At 48.1% G+C, this 22,086-nt stretch overlaps 2 protein-coding genes and 1 long non-coding RNA gene across 3 annotated transcripts in view; 1 reads left to right on the top strand and 2 right to left on the bottom strand.

Annotated features, from left to right (window-relative positions):
* LOC135388272 (uncharacterized) overlaps window positions 1–22,086 on the bottom strand; it is a 363,678-nt gene that overhangs the window by 45,911 nt on the left and 295,681 nt on the right. Inside the window, exons 2-3 of the mRNA XM_064617701.1 lie at window positions 6,828–6,903; window positions 1,633–1,878 (exon numbers count right to left, since the gene is read on the bottom strand). The gene's annotated coding sequence lies outside the window, so the exon portion shown is untranslated. The remainder of the gene's footprint in view (window positions 1–1,632; window positions 1,879–6,827; window positions 6,904–22,086) is intronic.
* On the bottom strand, window positions 7,521–10,904 carry LOC135390019 (uncharacterized). The gene is made up of 3 exons (XR_010421663.1): window positions 10,790–10,904; window positions 8,699–8,740; window positions 7,521–8,643 (listed from the first exon to the last, which is right to left on the bottom strand). It is a non-coding gene; the product is annotated as an uncharacterized LOC135390019 (long non-coding RNA).
* The window catches only part of LOC135390018 (uncharacterized), a 49,850-nt gene continuing 40,576 nt past the window's right edge, over window positions 12,813–22,086 (top strand). Inside the window, exons 1-6 of the mRNA XM_064620042.1 lie at window positions 12,813–13,261; window positions 13,563–13,601; window positions 13,676–13,708; window positions 13,795–13,804; window positions 14,718–14,833; window positions 19,146–19,208. Coding sequence (XP_064476112.1) covers window positions 13,586–13,601; window positions 13,676–13,708; window positions 13,795–13,804; window positions 14,718–14,833; window positions 19,146–19,208 — 238 coding nt within the window. The 5' untranslated portion in view covers window positions 12,813–13,261; window positions 13,563–13,585. The remainder of the gene's footprint in view (window positions 13,262–13,562; window positions 13,602–13,675; window positions 13,709–13,794; window positions 13,805–14,717; window positions 14,834–19,145; window positions 19,209–22,086) is intronic.

Below are 22,086 nucleotides of genomic sequence, written 5' to 3'. Positions count from 1 at the left end.
TAGCGGTGAAGTAAGTGGGAGTGCAAGGAGAAGTCATCTGCTATTCACATGTTAACTGCACAGGCTGTCGCACAGCATTAGGGCAACTAAATCAAACTGAACGCCATGCAGTGTGATATAGATCCAGTACAGCATTATTAAGCCAAAACTCTGACGCCCTCGCCCTGCCGCTACTCCCATACCTACCTCGGTTAAACTACCTCAACAAAACAAAAAAAGGAAAAAGAAAGGGAGAAAAAAAAAAAAAAGAACCCTACGAGACCGCGGATCGAACGACGGACCCCGAAAGCAGTGACAAGCATCTTTACCACTGAACCAAGGGTGCCATACATACGCCCTCCAGGAATGAAGGTACAGACGCTTGGCAAGCCACACCGAGCTTGTCAATATTTCTTTTGTCGTGGGAACAAAATAGGAGCGTCCCACAACAGCGCACAAAGTTGCAAAGCGTACAAGACAAATTCAACTTTCATGTCCTACATGGGCATTTTCCGGAGAACGCATTGTTTTAGCCAAGTACAACAAAAATAGCACACCAGTACATTCTGCCATGAAGCCAACACGGCGAAAATAAGTCCTCCAGGAACAAAACTGTGACGCTCTTGCGCTTCCATTCCACTGGTACACCATCGATGGGCCTCTCACAGCAACACCCATGTGTGGACTTTTCTTTCTAAAGCTCAGCGTCAACAGATATTCTAACAAAACCAGGTGGAATGCATTGCTTCAATGGAGGGCAGCGAGTACGCCGGTCAAGCCAACTTTAAGAAACCGTGTCCCGGATTTCTGGGAATGCTTGCTCACACGACATGCAAACTGATCACAAAAATATTTTGATAATCGATACAAATTTTTATCACATCCTGGTAGCCACAAATGTCAGCAAATATGTACAGGGCAGTAGGCGCACTATTTTAATTGTGGTCACAGCCCCTAGAGCAGAGGGAACAGCGGCACACCAGCCCAGCTCTGCGCCCATGAATATGCTATTGAGCACATTTTATGCCTTTCTGCCTTGTTTCTCTTTCTCTTTCGTTGCGACGTCTTCTGCTACGAATAAAATGAGCTCCTGCGAAAGGATGATGAGCACAGGTGAGAGCACGCGCAAAGGCTCTGATCCGCACAACTCCTCTCCACGTGCGAAGAGCTCATCGGCGAACGACAAGACGTCGTGACGTATCACGGGCTCAGGCACTTGACCAGTGACGTCCAAACGCACAGCTCAAACATGTATAAGCGGCGCGTGAGCCGAGAAGAAAAAGGCACCGAGTAGTTTCTACGTAACCGCGGGGCTCGTCCACGACTTCTTTCTCCGACTGTCTTTTGTAAATTTTATTGCGCAGTGACAGTACACCTCAGAGCGAAAATATTTTGCGTGGCGACTCCTGGTGGACTGCTTCACAGATGAAGCAGCGTTTAAGGCGATGCTAACACTGGCGGTCTCGTTGCAAACACGAAGGAAGGACCAAACAGGCTGGATGCTAAGGTGCTCAGCACCTGCCTCTTCGAAGTCACCATCGTTTTCATGGCAGCTTTGAGGGCTACTGATTGTTGGAAAGAACCACTGACCGGAACAAATGTCAAAATGTTTCGGAAAAGGACTGGAAACATGATATAATAAATACGACATACTTGGTTTAGCAGTTGTGGTGGTGGTCCTGATGGTAGTTTCGGTCGTCTCTGCTGCTATGGCGCCTGTCGTCTGTGCTGCTATGGCGCCGGTCGTCTGTGCTGCTATGGCGCCGGTCGTCTGTGCTGCTCTGGTAAATGGTGTTCTTGTTTCTCGCGCGGTGGTTTCCCATGTTCGTGAAGCAGTGGTGTTACTGCCATTCCCTTGGCCTCCACCACCTTTTCCTTCACCTCGTCCACTGAGAGCAGCTGCAAGAGGAAAGAGCAACAGCTGTACTCCTACATTGTTCTAACATTCATTGCGCAAGACTGCAGGTTAACCAAAATCCTGCAGAACGAAGGTGGAATTTGCAGTCAGCGCCGCTGACTCTCATTGTCATGGCGCAGTGTCATTGAGTCTGTACCAGTCGGCGAGGAAACTCTTGCGTCGTTGAAGCTTTCCCGTCGTTTTAGTCCGTAAACCCCCACTGATACGCTGTTTCGCAACTTAGTGTGCACATTTTGCAACTGCGACCTACTGGACAGGACGATTCCTCGAGTGCGCGCCTTTTACCTGAATATTTCAGTCTTCACGAGTCTTGCTACCTGCTCAATGTTCACAAGCAGAAGCTTCGGAAGTGTCAGTGTAGTTCTCACCCTCGCACCCAGGGGCCCCAATATTGGAGCTGAATATGGCGTTGTGTATATTATGTGTGCCTCCGTGACGGCGAATAAATACTAATTTACGCTGCTCGCATCTGGTGGCTTTGACAAATCGGGATGCCGTCCATCGTACATTCCGTAGGGACAGTTTCAAAATTGTTATGACTACACCGTTAGGGTAGTGCAAACTTGCTTCATACTTCCTTACCGGATCGCTCTCGTCCTGAGGCAATTCTGTTCATAACAAAGCGGTGTTTTTCGTCGGATGTCCTAGGGCGAGCAACCATACACGGAGAACGCAAGACGCACTGGACATTCAGCAAACAAAACCTTACATAAAACAGGACTCTGTAACCGAATGCAGCTTCGCAAATGACCTGTGCCTGGCATGGTGCCCAGCAGCATGTGGAAAGTACATCCAACAGCTACTATACACACGAAGGTCCCTCAGCTGAATACCAGGGTGGATCAAATATAAACCACACTTTTGTTGTACAGCCTCTTCTGTCAACTGGGGCACGCTGCCGCTTGTGCACGTGCTAGGATAGGCTGGCCAGTCGTTACGTGAACAACTAACCTGCCTCGTTACATTTCCTCAGTCGTCCGTCATACGATGTCAGAGAGACGTACACGTTGATTGCGCGACGCTGCTGCGCGTGAAGTTTCTAGCTCATGAGGGTGACACAGATTGACGGCACAGTTCGGGAATCAAACACCATCAAGGCTGCGTGTGTTTGCCTGGCATAAGGAATTTGTGGGCCATGAGGTTGAAACCGGAAGTCCCTGTCAAAGCCATTACTCGGCTGTCAGCTGGGAGGCGCTTACACATTGACTTTTTGCACGATCGTCGCCTCATCAACGCTGCATATTGCTCTGAACCATTGAGTGATGTTAAACACGTTTATCGGAGTAAAACGCGTGACCAAAATTAAGTAAAGAGATTCTCCTCCATGACAACGCCAGACCCCACACTGCAGCCGTCACGCGTGCAAAATTAAGGGAAATGGGCTAGACGACACTGGAGCACTATCCCCTTTCCCCTTGACTTATCGCCTAGTGACTTTCACCTGTTTCGGCGACTCAAACAAACACTGGGAGGCCACGATTCCACGACGACGCAGTAAATGAGTTTGTGCGCAACTGGCTGCCGACACAACAGATTTCTTTTGAGGAACAGGGGATAGAAAAGCTGCCCACCTACAGGGAAAAACGCATTTCTGCATCGGGAGACAATGTAGAAAAATAATACACACTTGCTTTATTCCTTACTACAAACAAATAAAAAATATAAAACGAAAGTCTCCTTTTAGATGTGATCCACCCTGGTAATTTCATGGCGCTATGGATGGATATTCGTTTCGGTATAGATCATTTGGAGATCGGACAGCAAGTGAGTGGCGAAAGCCTTACTGCAAATAAAGGACGGTGAGCGAGCGGGTTGTTTTAAAGGAGCACAGAGGGTCATCCAAAAAAATTTCAGGTTAAGACATCTGATGAAAGTGTGTGTGTCATTATACCGAATAGCGCGAAAGGTTTTGATGTGTGCAATTTGTTTCCCACAAAAAAAACTCGCATAAACATAGCTCCGCGCGTTCACCCTTAACTACTCCAGCTATAACGAGGATGAGGAGGTATGATGGCACGTCACCGATGACGGCATAAGGAGACTCGTTCTGGTTTGCCGGTCAGTGGGGGTCAGCGCATTGTCCCTTTGCCGCCGTAAACCTGTTTTGGCAGTTTTCCCGGAGAATTGGGGATAGAAGGAGCGGCCGAAGCATTACCGAGCAATGAGAAAGGCTTTATCTGAACCCCGAACAGCCGAGTAGCAGACGACAGCGGAATAGCAGACGACATTTCTCTAGGTCATTCAGCGAGCGTTCTCCTTATAGCGTCAGCGCGAGGTTCCAGTCAGATCACAGGCTGGTACTGCTCTTCACCACCGTTGCGCACGGTCGCTTTTTGCGGCGTATTTTAAATTCAATTTCTGCGATAATTATGACTCTGCGGTGTAAATTACTTCGCATGGTGCATCTTACTGGCCTACTTAACAGTTTTATAGTAAGAAAACTGGGTGTTAAAAATGACTTCTGTGCTACTTTAAGACTTTTAGCGTGTATGAAGTGTGCTCGGGTTTGTTCCATTCGTTGGATTTAAAGTGCAGCTCCGCTGCTGTTCCGAAAGTATGAAGACGTTGTGATATTCAGAACCGTGGTCCCAACTTCATTCATAAACGCACATTGCTTTCCAAATTTCCATACTCATTTGTGAGAAATTTGAGAAAAACTACCGGGCGGCGGTTCCACTTGTGACGTCATACTTGGAACTGTGCGGATTGGATAGCCACACCTAGCCAGCTCTGCCTGGCAACCAGTTTGTGTTTACACTCCGTCATGGCCGCTGTATCGTGCTGAAGTAGCTGTCACGAGCTATCGGGGACCACCGCACAGTTTTATCACGTTTCTTATAAGAAATACTTCGTCTTCGAGCACGTACTCGTTCTCGTTCTCAATAGCTTTGGTGGTGCTTTCTCCACGCGCAGCAAGTCCGCGCATAGTGCGCTGCCAAAGCTATTGAGAATGCGTACGAGTTCGTCACACGTTAGGTGTTAGGTCTTGTTGGTAGCATGAAGCACAGTGCGGGCACAGAATGTCCGCTCACGACGGCCGTCGTTGCACAACGAGGCCATCTTGTAAGGCTTGTTAAAGAAGACCGGGAAAACTATTTTTGAGGCTATTAACGACAGCAATTATCACGGAACACACCCAAAACATTCACCTTCGCCCATAGATCTCCGCCATCGCATCGACGATTTGGCATTAGCCAAGCCACGAGCGCGGCTAAGCCAGGACGAAGCCGGGATTGGTCAGGGTTTGCCGACCACAGGACCGCCGTGCCAGGGAAATTTAAAAAATTATTTTCTTAAAAATTACAAACAAATGGGTGAAAATTTTTCACATGTATGCTCCCTGTGCGGAAACGAACGCACAGCCCAAGCATGGCTCCATTCTGTCGCAGCCGAAAATCGGCGGAGCTGAGCTTTAATGAGCTGTTGATCGGTTGCTCAGTTGCGCTACCTGGCCCACAAAACAGGTCCACAACGAAACAAACATGAGTCTTGAAGTCCACGGAAAAGGATGCCTGCTTGCGAATTATTCAGCCCGAGGCCCAGTATAGCAAAAAAGGAGCGCGGACAATATGGCACCCGAATGGCGCCCGTACATGTACGAAAACGCAACCGCACTAGGTGTATCCGCGCGGTCATTGATTATATCCGCTGTTACGATCGCCATCGTGATGGCACTTGTTAGCCAGAGTCCAGATCCCACGGGGTATATCGCCTGTCACATTCACTTTTCCACAGCTTTAGTAATGTCAGTCCTAATGCTGTAATGTCTGCATGGTAATTTAATGGACCGCGAACGATTTGACAACCCGTGGCCAATTGCGGCTGCTCTAAGGGGTCGTCGGCAGATACATTAGTGCAAAAGCCACCGAGATACAGAAGCTTAATGCATCTTCTCACTCCCCGCCAGTCGTAGCAGGCTGCCAAAATGTCAGCTAACTGCCACAGACGATTTTGAAACAGACTTTCGTTGGCTACCATTGCCTGCATGAGGCTGCCGGCGGCTCGTCTCCGTAGCTACGACCGCTGAAACCACGGCTGTGATTGGCGGACTCTTGTTACGTTAAGCGATCTGGCTTTGCCTCAAGGTGCTGTTGCTGATGCCCAATTCGCACGTGATGTGTGACGCGACGTGACGCCGTCGAGCGAGGGAAAAAATGTAACGTGCCGTGACAACGGCAAAACTAGCAGATGAAAAGGAAAGGCATGGTTGGACAAATGCTTATATGCGTGTAAGATGCGGTTCACACGACGTCCTTTTTCTTTTATATATATACCGGGTGTTTCAGTTAAATCCCCGGGCTAAATAATTCGCGAACGGGTGCACCAATCCACGAACTTTCTTTTTTACAAGTATCTGTCCGATACCACCTACAAGCTGCACACCGTGTGAATGAGTGGGAGGCGCTCATTATTAAAATAAAAATGCAAATGAGTTTCGTAAAAAAGCGTAACTTCTGAAGCAGGGCGCTGTCGGCATTAAAATGGGTACTACCCCTTTTGAGACCTTCAATGGACACCTTTTAGAGAAAAATCTGCCACCGAAGCGGGTCATTTGTTGCAGTAATTAATTGGTTTCGGTTTACGTATTTTTCTCGCGGCTGGTCGCGGCGCAGCGCAAAAGGACGCTCTTTCACTCCCTTATCCATCAATAAATTACGTCCTTACATTAATGAATTACACCAATGAATACACCAATGAAATACGCCCTTTTGCGCTTCGCCGCGACCAGCCGCGAGAATACGTAAACCGACCCGTTCGTGGATTGGTGCACCCGTTCGCGAATTATTTAGCCCGGGGATTTAACTGAAACACCCGGTATATATTTCACGAACGGGGACGTCGCAAGATATCCGTGCTGCTCGGCAGATATAACCGCACGTTCGCACATCGCTCTCTATGGCATACATACACAGAGTGATTGCGTACTTACTGAGTACTAGTCCAACAGCTATGAGTAACAGCAAAATTCCGGGAACAAAGCGCCGAAGGACCTTTCGGTTGTCACTGCAACAGAAGGCGAACGGACAAGCAAGTATAAGATTCGCAGAGTAGAGCATTCGCGAAGTCTTGAGCATCTCAACCAAATACAAGAACAATGTAGCAGAATGCACGAATTTTCTACGGTCCTCGTACGCTATATCTGTGTGCCCAGTTACTCAGAATTACCGCAGAAAAAGGAACGAAATCACATTTCTGTTCATGGGCACACGCCCATGGTGGCCGATTTATGAAAATTTGCCAATTGGTTTCTCGAGTCTGATCCTGCCTTACCTTAACTACCATGAATGACAGTAGGCGTGCTTACCTTGGACCTGAAATGTACACATCATGCAGTTATGAACGCAGTCAAGTAACATCATTTGAATCAAGCAGGAGAAGTACAGTAGTAGCAGCAGTAAAGTATGCGGTTCGCATTCAGCTACTATTGGGATCTGCTAGGCAGACTGTCCGCACGACTGCAAGGACTTCCGAAAATCGAAGCAAAATGGTATCGAAGTTTCGAAAACCGCATTCTTGTGCGATGCGGTAATCCCATATGGCGTTTGCTCGACGGGAAAACGGCCAGGACCCTCCAATTTTGTTCTTGACGTGCTCATGAATAGCAGATCATTGCACCAAATGAATGAAGGGAAGCGCGTTCTTCTTCACCAATCAGATGCAAAGCGAGGAGGGGCCACTGGCCGAGCCAACACCACCTTGACACAGATGACCTGCTTAATGCCTCCTCTATCACCTACCCACGTGGATACATAAAGCCCGCCAACCACAGCTGCCAGCCAGGAGGTCAGCGAACCACCGCAGGTGATTTTGAAGCGGTGGTTTTCCGTAGCTACCACCGGCTGCCCATGCGTCTCACGGCAGCTAGTTTCGATATGTACAGCCGCTCAAAGCACGTTCGTGATTTGCATTCTGTTAGGTCACGTCGCTCATGTGAGCATATTAAGTAGCGGCTCCTGAGCCCATGGAGCGCGTTGCTTTCTACTGCGGTTCGGAAGGCGGTTCTAACGGAAAAGATCATTCAGTGACGCCTAGGGGCCTAGAGGCGCTTTGCACACGCGACATATACAGATCATGTGCACATTCAGTGCTCGTAGCTTGAAAGCCCGTTGAGCAGAGGCTCCGGAGCGAGAGAAACAGGGTGAGCGAAGCGCGCTCTGCAGAGTATCTACTTAACACCCCCTTTATCTCTAGGTTGTGTTGGTCCAGCCAACACCAAGCCAAGCCAAGCTTTTTAACCCCATTCTGAGCAATTTCATTATCTAGGTCAAAACATCGCTTTGCGCGTAGTCTAGCACTTTTTCAGCCCAGCCTTGATACAGCAGCGCAGCGGGTTGCCCAACTACATGCGGTGTCGCCGCGTCTGCTTCGCATGGGACTGCGCGTCGAAGCATATGGGTTTCGGAAAAACTGAACCAGAAGAACAGGAGCGACCGCGATGCCCCTTGTGTAATCCAAGCGGATAAAGCAACTACCTTCTGGGCAACCATCGTCCGCCACGTCCACCGCCATGTCACGTGACCTGGCGCGGATGCCAGGTTAGAAATTTCCGCGAATATGCCATATTGGGAGAGTTTGAGACAGATAGGGACAATAATCCAAATGTGATTTTCAAGCGCTCATTTCAGTACACGGCTGCAGCGGCTACGACGCAAAGACGGGTAAGCATTATTTTCTTCCAGATACGGGCGTCGTAAAAAGCAAGCACTTACTGTCACGGTTTGTTTCTTCAGATGCATTGTTCGTCCCTAGAAGACAGAAGGAACCGGTAAAAACAAGGAACCGCAGTCAGTACGTGCTTACCTGGCGAGGTTGAAACTTCTGAGGCGCTTAACATTTCGGCAGCTGAAAGGGAGAACGGAAAAGCGAATAGGGGCGGATATCAGAAACACAACTGCACTCTCCATTCAACCGCCCACACACGCAGGGCTACAGGTACAGTGGCCGTCCTGTTCGATTCGAGGACCTCGTCGGCCAGCTGCTTGCTATTTCGGTTATTGGTTCCAATATTACCCGGCGCTTGGGGACTCCGCCGAGCTCTTATGCCCGGATCCAATAACACACTAGAGGCTAGTGACAATGGCGGCCCGCTCGATGGTGCTAACCAAGGCCGTGCCGAAGACTGGGAGGTGATGGGTTCAAATCCTACGTCTGGCTGTGCTGGCTGAGGTTTACCATAGGCTCTCCGAAGACCTTCCAGTATGCAATGTATGCACAGTTCCGCCCGAAGTCTGCCCAGGACCCATACTAGTGCTAGTGCATACCAGTGCATACCAGGATGCAAGTACGACTAACTGTTGTGTTACATCCCGCATTGTAATTGTTGAGTCTATGGCTGAAGACGACAATGAGTCATCACCTGCCTTCCTCGTACGTGAACGTGACGAGAATCTCGTTCACATCATTCAGATATCAATCGCGGCAATAAGCACGTCGTCAACCTGCCTCGCTGTCTCGTCTTCCACAAAATTGGTGTCTGGGCCGATTACATCAGCGGCGGCGAGGGGACAGCTGGCTTCACCATTGGCCTTGTATGTAATCTACCCAGGATCTGTAACGCGCGGGCTGTGGTCAGGTCTATCGGCCGCATCCCTCTGTCGACCTCACGTTCTGTCACGCGATCCCGGGTTTCGGCACCATGTAGAAGACAGGACAGAAAGACGGGGTGAAGATGTTTACTGGTGCGCAGGTCATACAAGGAATGACTAAGTGCATGTGGCAGGAGCCACGCTCTGGGGGCAGACTGTCGTCGTCTGTAAAGGTTTCAACAGTGTCACCGTATCACCGTATTGGCACACTGGCCAGTTCTAGCAGGCAGTAAGCTGTTCGCGATACTGGCTCCGAAAATGAACCAATTAGCTTTATTCCTTCGTAGCGAATGAGAACGCGTTGCTGATTGTTCATTAGACAGCCACCGTTATCGTATCTTTTACGTGAAGAGCGAGCGATCTACTGATACTCTCTACCTGTCCAGATTAACGTCGATGTTCTGGAGATGGGAAGCTTTGCATAAAAGCGATACGATTTAGGAAGGTGACAAATCAAATATCAGCAAGAGAATGTGCGTCACTTCAAACGAATAAGCGCGGTTGACTGATATTTTTGGTATCCTAAATCTCTTTCGATGTAGTAAAATTCGCCAATGAGTACTGGATCTGGATGAAACGAAGAAAACGATTTTTTTCTACCCTTGCCCGTCCATAGCCACTCACCGCTCTTGTAATGCGTGGACAGATAGCTAAGCCAGCCGAGGCAAACAAGCGAGGACGACACAGCCTGAAAGAGCCTAAGGGACAGAGTAAAGTGGGCCTTTACGCGCGACGTCTTGGCCCTCTTGCACGAATGCTCAGCAAATTCCTCAACGTCGTCTAGAGTAGCTCTGCCAATGTACTCATTGCACGAGAAGCGTTGAACACGGTAGCGCGTGGAACCACAGGTGGCAAACGGCCCAATTTCAAAATTAAAAAGGCGCACTTTTCTTCTGAAAACGTAAAATCCAGCAACGCCATGAAGATAAATGAAAGTAACCGCTGCAGGTTAGGAGACGCCGATATTGGCAGCGAAAACCTCACTAGGAACGCCACTGTCCCGCCTCTTTGTGGGAATCCTAGCTTCGGTTACGTTTGTTACTTATACTAAAAACTGTCATATTGAAATGGAAATGCGATTCACTTGGAACACATTTTCTTGATGAATCACCAGAATATTTCAATACGAATACTGCCCGGGGATATCCGCACGACACGATTTGAGTGAACACCAGGGGTGACTTCCGAACATCTCGGCGCCAATAGGCCCAGCCCAGTAGTCTGACCCCCAAGGGTGAGGCATTCACCTATAATCACTCATACTTGTTTGCCAGACACTAGGATACGGTACGCAACAAGCGCTTACCCATCGTTACAGATGATTTGGCAGCAGCAGGAGGCTCACGCAGAAGAACACCGAGTACAATGGTAGCAGTTCCGAAATATAGAATGCACCACGAGCGGTAAAGAGCACGCGCTGGGTTCACCTTCTTCTTCTGCTTCCTCATCCATTGGCCGCGATCCGCAAATTGAGATTGGCCAGGGCACCAGGACTCCATTGCCCACCCACCAGCTCCCGTGGCTCAGACCAACTCCCGTGGCTCAATGGTTAGCGTGCTAGCCATGTCACGTCGAGACTGGGAGGTACCCGGGTTCGAATCCCGGTGCCAGCTGTGCTGTCTGGGGTTTTTCCTGGGTTTTCCTCAGACGCTTTCAGACATATGTCGGCACAGTTCCCCTAGAAGTCGGCCCAGGACGCACGTTTCCCCAGGGCGTCAGTCGTGACGTTGCCCACATACGTGAGGCCGACAACGGCAAGCCCTTTCACCATCACCACCACCACCACCACCCGTGGCTCAGTGGTTAGCGTGCTGGCCGTGTCACGTCGAGACTGGGAGGTACCCGGGTTTGAATCCCGGTGCCGGCTGTGCTGTCTGGGGTTTTTCCTGGGTTTTCCTCAGACGCTTTCAGACATATGTCGGCACAGTTCCCTTAGAAGTCGGCCCAGGACGCACATTCCCCCAGGGCGTCAGTCGTGACGTTGCCCACCTACGTGAGGCCGACAACGGCAAGCCCTTTCACCACCCACCACACACCACCACCATTGCCCACCTGATGAATTCCATGATGGAAAACCGTTTGCTTTGGTGACAAAACAAGCAGACGACAGTCTACTCCACTCAGAAACCGTGTAAGAAATTATCGTTAAAAAAGCGAAAACAGGGAAGTTCATCAAAATGCTTCAAAAACAGAATTGGGACACTGAAATTCAATGCTTTCAGTGCTTTACTTTACGCGTCCTCCATGTTGTCGTCTCCTACGAGCTGCACGGAACGCTGCACGGAGGTATGAGGAGGTGCAACATTTTCCTGCACTCGTGCTGCACTCCTGCGGCGCTTCTTTTGAATCGAATCAGAAAGTGTAGTGCAAAGGCTGCACCTTCGCCGAATCGAACGGCAGAAGTTGCACTACTTGCACCAGTTCAGAAAGTGCAACCCAATCGAAGATACTTAATGCGATGCGCAAATACTGCGGGGGAATATCCCCACGACACGGTTCGTTCAGCGCTACATCATGTTGCGACTCCCAAACTTCTAGGCGCCAATAAAGAAGATGGACGCATGTAATTTCATCGCTTTCGAAATGAACGCACTGCAATTTCACATTCAATGGCTTTCACTTGTTTTCCACCAGGCAGCTGCGGATGACGGACGCAAAATGCATTATGCACAATGGAATCCCATATGAGCAGGAAAACAGTGACCTCGCCCTCCGACTTCCCTACACAGTGTCCTCCACAGATGCGGAGCTGCTCGGACTGCTTGCCGCTCTGCGGCACATCGCTGAATCTGTGCCTGATGCGTGGGTCGTCCTCACAGACAGCAAGGCGTCTTTGGCGCTCCTGTCAGCATACCACCCGAGCGTCGTGAGTGGTCTGCGTACCATGGTACTTCAGGAGTACGGCCAACTCTCCTCGGTCGGCCACCGCATCTGCCTTCAGTGGGTGCCCGGGCATACAGGGCTACACGGAAACATCTGTGCTGACGCGGCTGCGAGACGCGCCGCGCTTGATGCGGCCACGCCGGTGCCCCTGCTGCCGCTCCCGGTGTCTGCGTGTCGTCACCTGCTTATACGGCGTCTCTCCGACGACGGCACACGCCAGTTCGTTGTAGACGCTATCCGACCTAATGCGTTCCTGCAGTCCATCGGCCCCTCACTGGAGTTTATCATCGGCTGTCGCTGTACCCGCGAGGAGGAGCCCCTTCTACATCGTTTTCGGCTGAACGTTGCCCTCACCCGTTCACTCTTGTTCAAAATGGTCCGCGTCTCATCTCCCACTTGCCCCTGATGCGCCGTAGAAGACGATTTCTCTCATCAGCTCCTCCACTGTCAGCGTCACCACCATCATCGGGCCGTGCTCTGGCAACACCTCTCAGAGCTTAGGTGCACGGACGCCCGGACAGACGTTTCTCTCGAAACACTCCTTGGCCCTGTGCAGCGAGCTAACCAGTGGAGAGTCACAAAAGCGGTGCTCCGCTTTCTGCGTAACACGGGCCTCCTGGGCTCCCTGGGAGCCGATTGTCTTTTCTAATTTTCCTTGTTTCCATTTATTTATTTATCTTTTTGTTATTTCCTTTACTCTTGTTTATACTTTTCCTTTCTTTTTTCGTTTTTTTTTTCTGCCAATAAGTCCCCCCCCCTCCCATATGAGCAACCCAATTTTCTATTTTCTATTTGATTGTAGGGGCTAAAAGAGACGAAGTTAGTGCTCGGTCTCCGCTCGTGGATGCATCACTCTCTGAAACGAACCTGTAGGAACGGAACCCACGATTGAAATGTGAGTCAATTTTATTCACAGATGCACTCCACGTTGATAGGTGATGGATCCTTACAAGGCTGTACCCGATTATAAAAGCTAGAGCGTATTATATTCACATGGAACGCTTTGCCAAGGCTGAGATTGCAGCACGGTTGTCTCGGTTGTCTCGAGTCCATGCGGAGCAGTAGATGAAAAATCATAACAGAGCACGTTTAGTCTGTTATCCGCAGAGATAACAAGGTTCTACGTAAGCTTCTTCTATGCGACCAACTTCTATAGGACACACAGTACTGACCCGGTTTCCTTCCTGTTTGTACAGCTCTTTCCGATCCCGAAGGCACCATGGTGACGTTGACAGGTGAGTGATACGCAGGACGATATCATATATATAGGCATGAGAGGAGCGTCAAGTGACATGTCTTCTTTCCACAGATACATCAGATGCTGAGCCCAGCGAAACTGGAGGTATCTCCATATTTCATTGATCGCATTTAATGCTCAAGGTCAACGCTGATGTCATAGTATGTGTACTTCAACTCGTTGCATTGCAGCTACACCGTCGTAAGTTGTACATTAGTACTTTGCGTGCGCACAACCATCGTTTCGACCCGTGCTCAAGGTGTGGCGGTCAAGCCACAGAGACGACCAGGATGTCTGGTGACTGACGCGCACAGCGCTGGCGCGTACCAATACAATATCAAGTAAACGGCGGCTGAGTACGGGACACACTAGAAATATTAAAGGACGAGAGCCACCGATATTGTGAACAGAGTCTATTCTTCAGGGCACCGTCCTCATCATTGGCATGGTATTCGCATGCTATTTTTCTACGTTCGCTGCCGACGATCCCATTACCTCAGAAGGTAAGCACTTCGCCCTTTCTTGCTAAATATCATGGAATGAACAAGGCGTAAGAACAGCGACCTCTGTTCGAAATATCGGTGGCTCTCTCCCTAAAAGTCTTCACTTAACGTTTCCTCGCCATTTAGCAGGATTCTCTACCCTTCTAGCAAAGCTAGAAAGAGTAATACATTTATCCAAATGCCAAAAGACGCACGTAATAGCCTCTTGGTGTGACAACGATTTCTGCAGCAGTTTCTGTAATACGTCTCAGCATGTAAGCACACTCAGAAGGAAACATGACATCGTCCTCTCCTCTGGTTAGTTGTAAATAGCAAGCGTACGCCTGTTTGTAACAATGACGCAGACAGACAACAGATGTCAGGATATGGTGTCCATTCTGCACTCTCCACAAATGGGCAGAGATATCATTTTGCGAAACGGTTAGCGTTCAGTATGTTCCAGGACATTTCAAATACGTCATCAACATACCTAAGACTGGTCAAACAGCAAGCATTTTTCCATGCATGACAACTACTCTGATTGTTGTCGACGTAGATTCCCTGGTTTCTGAAATTATGTACTGCAATATGCAAGTTCCCCTGTGTCATACACACGCTTGGTTTGCTTCCAGACCGACGGAAGCTCCTGCTGGAACACGTCGACGCTACGTGAAGCTTGTTCTGGGCGGAATCGCCTTAGTGGCTCTCGGAAGCTTGATAACGGCGTTGGCTTTAAATAGCGCTTATGGTATGTTGTCTTCGGTTGCAACGGTTCTTCTTTAATGTAGTGCTTTTCATTCATAACGGTCACTGTGCCTCATGTACACGGCTTAGAGCCTCTGCGTAATTCTCCTTTAGTAGGCAATGCGACAACTTACTCCTGAGCGTATGTTTTACACTAGCGTGCGTAAATTATGTCTCCGAAGGCTAAAAAAAAAAAGAAAAAGACGCAAAGCGTACGATGGAGCAGTTGTGCGGAGAGGAACGATCTTACATGGCGTATAGTAAGTATTTAAAGAGATTGAAACATTTATTTTACTGAGCACATCAGAGAAAGGGGACAAAGATTGTACATTGCATAGGATGAACGAAGAATTAATGAACTAAGATATAGAATGTACATTAGTATAAATATCTCTACCAACTGTTCAATGTATCGCACCTGATGGACGGACTCCGTCCGAAAGCGTGTTTCTCAGTAAAATACTAAATGTTTCAATCTCTTTAAGTACTTATTCTATTCACTTTCGAGCGTTAGACTTCTCCTATTTTTCGTCTGTTAGTTTCCATGGCGTATAGTAATTCGATGATGAAACAGGGGCAAATGAAAACTGACTGGAAACGCGTTCTGCACTGACCTTATACCGCCTCAATCGTGTTTTTAAATGCGATAGCATTTCTTTAGGACACTTCTGGGCCTTGGTGAAGCGTAGCGTCAGAATAGAGGGGCCTTTTCATGCTCGCGATGCGCTATCTTCCTTTCGTTTCTTCCTTATTTGCACGCTGCGGCTGCGAAGAAACGTTTTGGCGGGCGAAGATTTAGAGCATTGGAAGGTCCTTACGATAGAGGTTGCTAAAACACGATAATACAAACACCTGATGCCTTTGAAGTGGCTGACAGCATGCCGTGGATCTTTGGTCCCTTTATTCTTACGGAATCTTGAACTGGCGCTACGAAAGCTCTAAGCCAGAGCGCTCCGAGCTGAAGGAAGAAAGAATATAGAAGAAAGAAATAACTGCTGAAGCCCTCAGTATTGGCCAATGGAGGGTAGAGCGTGCGCTCCAGAGCGCTCTACAGCGATCGGTGGACGCCCGTCAAAGATGCCATTGTTCTGAGGCAGAAACATACAAGGCGGTCCACCAACCCTGATAGAAATGCATAGTAAAAATGTAGGCCCCGGAGATACATACGGTCAGTGAATTTTTTTTTTTTTTTCTGCCATTAACTTTAGCCACATATTGGTAACATTTTCATTTCGTTTCAATTAACCCTTTCCCCCTCGTGTGGCGTGTCAAGGTAACCTCCTTTCTTCGCAGCGTTGCGCTCAAACTACGAGTCGTCAAAAAAGAGGTGGAGCGAAAGGCTCATTTCCACGGATTTTCGGCGAATTTATTTCCGCAATTGCCATTGCATTACGAGTGGGATAATGGCTATACTGAGTAAAATGACCACGGGGAACCCATTTCAGCAAAGAAAATGCTAGGTTGCTTTGGGAAATTTCGGAGTTCAATTCGAGAAATTAACTTTCCGTCAATTGAAATGAAATCAAAATGTTACCAATATGTGGCAAAAGTCATTGGCAGATAAATCCCTTGACCGCATGTCTGTCCGGGGCCTACGTTTTTTTACTATGAATTTCTATCACGGCTGGTGGACCACCCCGTAGAAAGAGACCAAACGAACAAAACCCTCTTTCATCACGGGCGTCCCCAGGATTTTCTCCAAAGGGGAACAAAGTGCTTTCAGTGGGGCTAAGCGTGCACCCCCCCTTTTTTTACGGCCTCCTGTCCTGGAGACGGACGTTGTGGACGGTTGTGGAGGTTCCTATTATAACATCTCCCCCTATTATGACCGCCCACTCCCCTTTGCATTCCTCTGGATACATCCATATCTTTATAATCTGTTCCTGCCGCAACTCTATCACAAAACTGAAGCACGAAGCCGCAAAGGCATGTCCATTCTGTATACCAATTATCCCGCCCTCGCACGCTCGTGAAACTTTGTAATGCCTGAACAGTGTGTTTCGTCTAACGTCGCAAATGTCGTCTGACACCAAGGAGCTACACTGTAGACGATGCACCGCGGAGCACTCGCGCAGGTATGCGGACGCGATCTCTAAAGCAAATGGACGTAAGCTGTGTGCCGCTGAGCATACCAGGAAACGGCGTGCGGTCAAGCGCACTAGCGAAGTAGGGGCCACCTATGCACACTGGCCGGAGTCGAACGTAAACGCCGGCGGGCAGAAACCCAGAATTAGCGTCGAGCGGCACAGAAGGCGTTCAGTTTGGGCATCGTGGATGACGCGGAACGGCCCAACGGCAACGACATCACAACGGCGCAACGCTAGGCTGCGTGTTCAGGAGAAGTGTTAAGCGTGGTTCACAGTACTGGGTTTTACAACTTGTTGACAGGGGCGAACGTTAGTTAGCGTGGCAATAGACACGTGCGATACATTCCGCAGCAGAACGGAAGAAGATCGTCCGAGCTTAACTTTCTCCTACGCACGCATCGAGCTGCAAGCGGGAACCAATCCCCGCGGTTCTTTTTTTTTTTTTTTTGCTTACATGTCGAAGAACGCATCTCCACCGTTGTGTGATGTGAATTTCAATATGGACACAGCAAACATGGAGTGAATGGAGGGCACAAGAACGAAAACTGCGAAGTTATTTACACTTTAACGCTTTAATTACACCCAAACTAACTGCTGTTTGCGTTACGCGAAACTCAAACGTGGAATTCAAACTTCCCGCCATAACGCTACGTGAAAGGCACACATTGGCTGACACATGCGGTGCCGGCATCTATATGTGAACAGTCCAGCGAATTGCTTATGTCGTACGTATACGCATGCATGTGTCTGCAGGCAATGCAACGCTGCATACTGCGAATTAAGCTTTATAGTGTGAGCTGCGTGGCCTACATCTCCTACTACAGTATTCACAAACCGTGACACACGAAGACCGCCCAGATGAAAATGAATCGTCCGAATGACCCTGTACGGTGACTCACATATGCTCAGCTTCGTGGCCTTTGGAATATATAGAGAGTTTTAGCAGTTTAAGGATGGTGATAGCGATTCCCTCACCTGGATTTTAAAAGTGGCTTACATCATGCTGTTCATATCTGATTTGGCAGCTTCCTTTGTCGTATCGCTTCCGTATAGAGTGTTGTCGATCTGCTGAAGCTCCCGAACGTGTGCTTCTTTTACGTCCGAAACGGAGTCGGCGCCCTACGTCTGTTGTAGTGCTATCGAAATTCATACGTTTTTGGAAGCGCGCAAAAGAATACAGTTTTTTATCAAGCTCAAATTTTGAAACAGCTACGTTTGCAGAAGCGCCTAACCGCTTATACAGGGTGTTCCAGAAAACGTGTCATTGAATTATAATCGATAAACTACGCCACCCATAAACATGCGGTCAACGGCATTGGTATTTACTACGTCTTTGCCGCCTCTTGATGTGAATGTAATATAACTTGAGTATTATTTGTCTCAATATTTTCAAGTAAGGGTCGCTTTTTTTACCACATCATTGTGAAGCAATTTACTCAAGTTGATGACATTTTACACGGATATTAAGGGTCTTTCCCACCAGAAAAAAAGCCGAAAATCATGCTCTACGGAGCGCCCATTGTAGAGCATAGCGCTGACGAAAGGAGGTTGCTATGCTTAGCCCTCAGCCCCTCACAGGTATAGTTAAGAGATCAGACAGGGATGGCTTATCGCATCTGGTTTAAGCTGGAATTACGCTTTCCCTCTCCCACTTTCAAGAACTGTCACTTTTATTACTATCGCTCTCTGGGCTGGGTTTAGCAACCCCCTTTCGTCGGACTGAACGAAGGCGCCCAAAGAGTTACTGAGCGCTATACTATGGAAGTCCCGAAAACCACGATGTTCGACTTTTCCCCATGGGATAGCCCTTCAGTGTCCCTGTGATTTACCATGAATTTGAGTAAATTGGGCATGTGCTTTACATTGGTGGGGTTAAAAAGGGACTTTTACTTGGCAAACTTTCGATTTTTAGCTTACTAAAACAAGTTATATGGCATTCACACTAGTAAGAACGTAGGAGGAACAAGTGTCGTCGCATGATTCTAGGTGGCGTAGTTGTTTTAAATTATAATTCACAACACGTTTTCTGGGACACCCTGTATATTTCCAAGTTGGCACACAGAAGCAGATAGCCGCGTTCTCAGTGTTAAGCGAGAAACTGCCCACGATGGCAGCTAATGAAAGTTAGTTCCGGTTGGGCTCGGACAGAGAAGTGTAACTTGTGATCTGTTTACGCTGTCAAGGTTTATAGATCTTATTACCATTATCCTGAGTTGTCTCTCTTTCTAGACACCGAAGGAGCTGAGGAGGAGGAAGTCCTGGCTTCGGATGATGGAGGATTTTCAATAGATGGTATGGCGTGTTGTTCACCTCTCAATCGGTATACATTACATTTCTCATTACACTGTGTCGAATTTATCGCTAACGTCAGAAAGCTTTTGCAAGTTGTTTTCGCCGTATCGAAACCACCTATTGAGTGTCACTCGTGGCATTACGAATCGTTGAGCGAGTCGTTGGAAGCGCGGTTTTATCAAAAAACCCAGTCTCTCCCCGGCGTTTTTATTCAACGTTTAGCACCGCGAATCGGTATGATGTTGGACATGCGGAGATCTAGTGGGACGGCCTAGATGATGTTCGCTCTTGTGGATATATTGATATGCGGGAATCTGTATACAGGGTGCTTTTTTTTTTCTACATAATTTTTATGAAAAAACTAGCAGAGATGTCGTATTAGCAGGTACGTGGGCCATACGGCAGGCGAACACCCTGTAGGACAGCATATGCAACTAGTGGAGGACTAATTAGCTAAAATTCATTAATTAACTTATTCATTAGGTTTTTCTCACCGAAACGGATATGGCAAAATTGGACCCCGCCATTGTTGAAATCCACCGTCCTTATTAAACGCCTTGTAAAGCGAACGTACATACATATGTATACTAGATTATATCAAATATATTTATAATGATATACTGTATATCGACTCAAAGGCTCAGGGAGGTGAGAATGAAATAAGCAGGAAAAATCAGAAGACGACAAAGAAGACTTTGTCGTGCTTATTATATTATGGTATATACGTATATATATACATATACATATATATACATTACACGAGACATTAGGTCGAGGAAAAAAGATAATCAAACGGCCACGAAATTTTACAGATGTTGCAGAAAGAGACGCGGAAACAGATTTTAGGGAAGTTACAAACGCTAGTTTATTACGTAGGGAGACGTTAAAAAGCAAAATGGGCAAGGGGTTGACGTTTCGACAGTGGCACTGTCTTAGTCAGGGCAAAAGGGGTGCAGGGGGTTACACATTGCTTAAATAGGTTCGGTAAGTGACGTCACAATCGGTGCAATTACGCCTCGTGGTGGTCGTCCGTGAGTCATTCTGGAATATTCTACAAGTTGGACCTTTGTGTGTGAACTGCTCCCATCTCCCCTTCCCCTTTTCCCTTGCATATAAGCCCTTGTCACCTATTTTCAAGTTTTGCCCTGCTGAAGGTATAGCGCTGACTGCCAAAACGTCGGCCCCTAATTGTAACTGTAAATCTATTTCTAGTACCAATTGATTTTCAATGTAATACAGGTAGCAGTTCTTAATCCTTATGGGGCTTCCCAAGTCTCTTCATTACTTGTAGTCTGTCTTTATATCTTTTTCGTGTCCGTCTGTACCAAGTTATCCACACACACACACACATAAAAAAATGATAAAATGTCAACTTTCGCTACGCATCTGAGGCTAAACGAGCTTGTCGAGCGCAGAAACGAAGCAGGCTTCACCTAATCTGTGTTGGACAGCGATCTCAAATTAGCGCCTGCTCCAGTCAGCTCCAAAGCACGTCGATTGCCTGTCGCTCTTTCTGCGCTCGAGTAGTGCGTAGTTGTTGCTTCGGCTCATTTGCATAGCAGTCCAAGCAGCACAGCCCGTTGGCTGCCGCGCGGACCGATTACAAATCGGGCGCGGGTCGCCTCCCAGCAACGGTCCTACGTATGTTTTGCAACACTGGGAGGACAAGGCCCGATCAGGATTCCCGGTACCTGCGCCCGACACTTTCCCGACAGTGTCCCTCTCAAGGTCGCACCCAACTGCGACTGCGCGCGTTGAAATCACGTGATTACATCCCTTCGGCGGCACAGTGTTAGTCTTCCTGTGCCAGAACTTCAGCGCAGTGCACGGAACCGCGACGTAATGGAAAATTGCCAGGTAACCGAGAACAGAACGCCGCGGAATTGTATTCGGCTGTGCGTTTGAGAGTACTGGCTCGCGGACGGGAGTAGGTTAGGAGAGAATACTATTTCTCCTTCGCACTGTTGTTTTTCCACTTTCAAGCTATCAGGAAGCAGTCGGGTAAATGTTGGCGATATCCGCGAGTTCTGAGCCAACGGTGCCACTGCTCTCCCTGTCAGCTGCTTGGGTGAAATTTAGCAATTTATATCTCGGAAGTACGTTCGCTTGTCAGGGTGTTTAATAAGGACGATGGATTTTAATAATGACAGGCGCAAATTCTGCTTTCACGCATTTTTGCTATCCCACACATTAAGTTAGTTAATGTATTTTAGGTACATAATAAGTCATCCCGTAATTGCACACGCTGTCCTGGAAGATGCCTGCCTGGCCGTATAACTCACCTGCTGAAACGGCTTCTATTTTGCTCTGCTAATTTCTTAATAAAAATTCTGTAACGAACAAAAGCACCCTATCTATACAGGGTGTTCCTTTTTAGCTGCAACAAATTATCATGAAAAGGGGAGTAGCCTTAGGACGCTTTTACTTTTGTCATGGGATTGCTTGACGGGGCTGCTACTAGGAAACCGTATTTTTTCTCAAATGGGGGACTAATTAACAAATTGTGAAGAAGATCCCGATCACACTCATCTCCATCGCTCTCATCATCGCGCCGAACCGCGAGCGATTCATTCTCATTTAGGCAGTCTTCCCAACGGCCCTCATTAAATCGCTCCGCCTGTGACTGCGACTGTGTCCTACTTTCTGCCTAACAGCATATTTTCATCCACTTTTTAGTTATTGACTTTGGGGAGCCCATTGCAATTGCGATATTAAAGCCTGATCTCCACATGATCCGCTTGAACCACTAGTGAAGCACAAAAGTAATCGCAGCGCGCACCACAGACCTATTTCAGCTCTGCGTCACATGCAAACCGGAAGTGATCGGCAAAATAGCGACAGTGAAGTCGACATCTCAGCCCTCACTTAACGTCACAGG

This window comes from Ornithodoros turicata, chromosome 3 (genome assembly GCF_037126465.1).
Source record: "Ornithodoros turicata isolate Travis chromosome 3, ASM3712646v1, whole genome shotgun sequence".
In the NCBI taxonomy this organism is placed as follows: domain Eukaryota; kingdom Metazoa; phylum Arthropoda; class Arachnida; order Ixodida; family Argasidae; genus Ornithodoros; species Ornithodoros turicata.
This window is presented reverse-complemented; position numbering and strand designations above follow the sequence as displayed.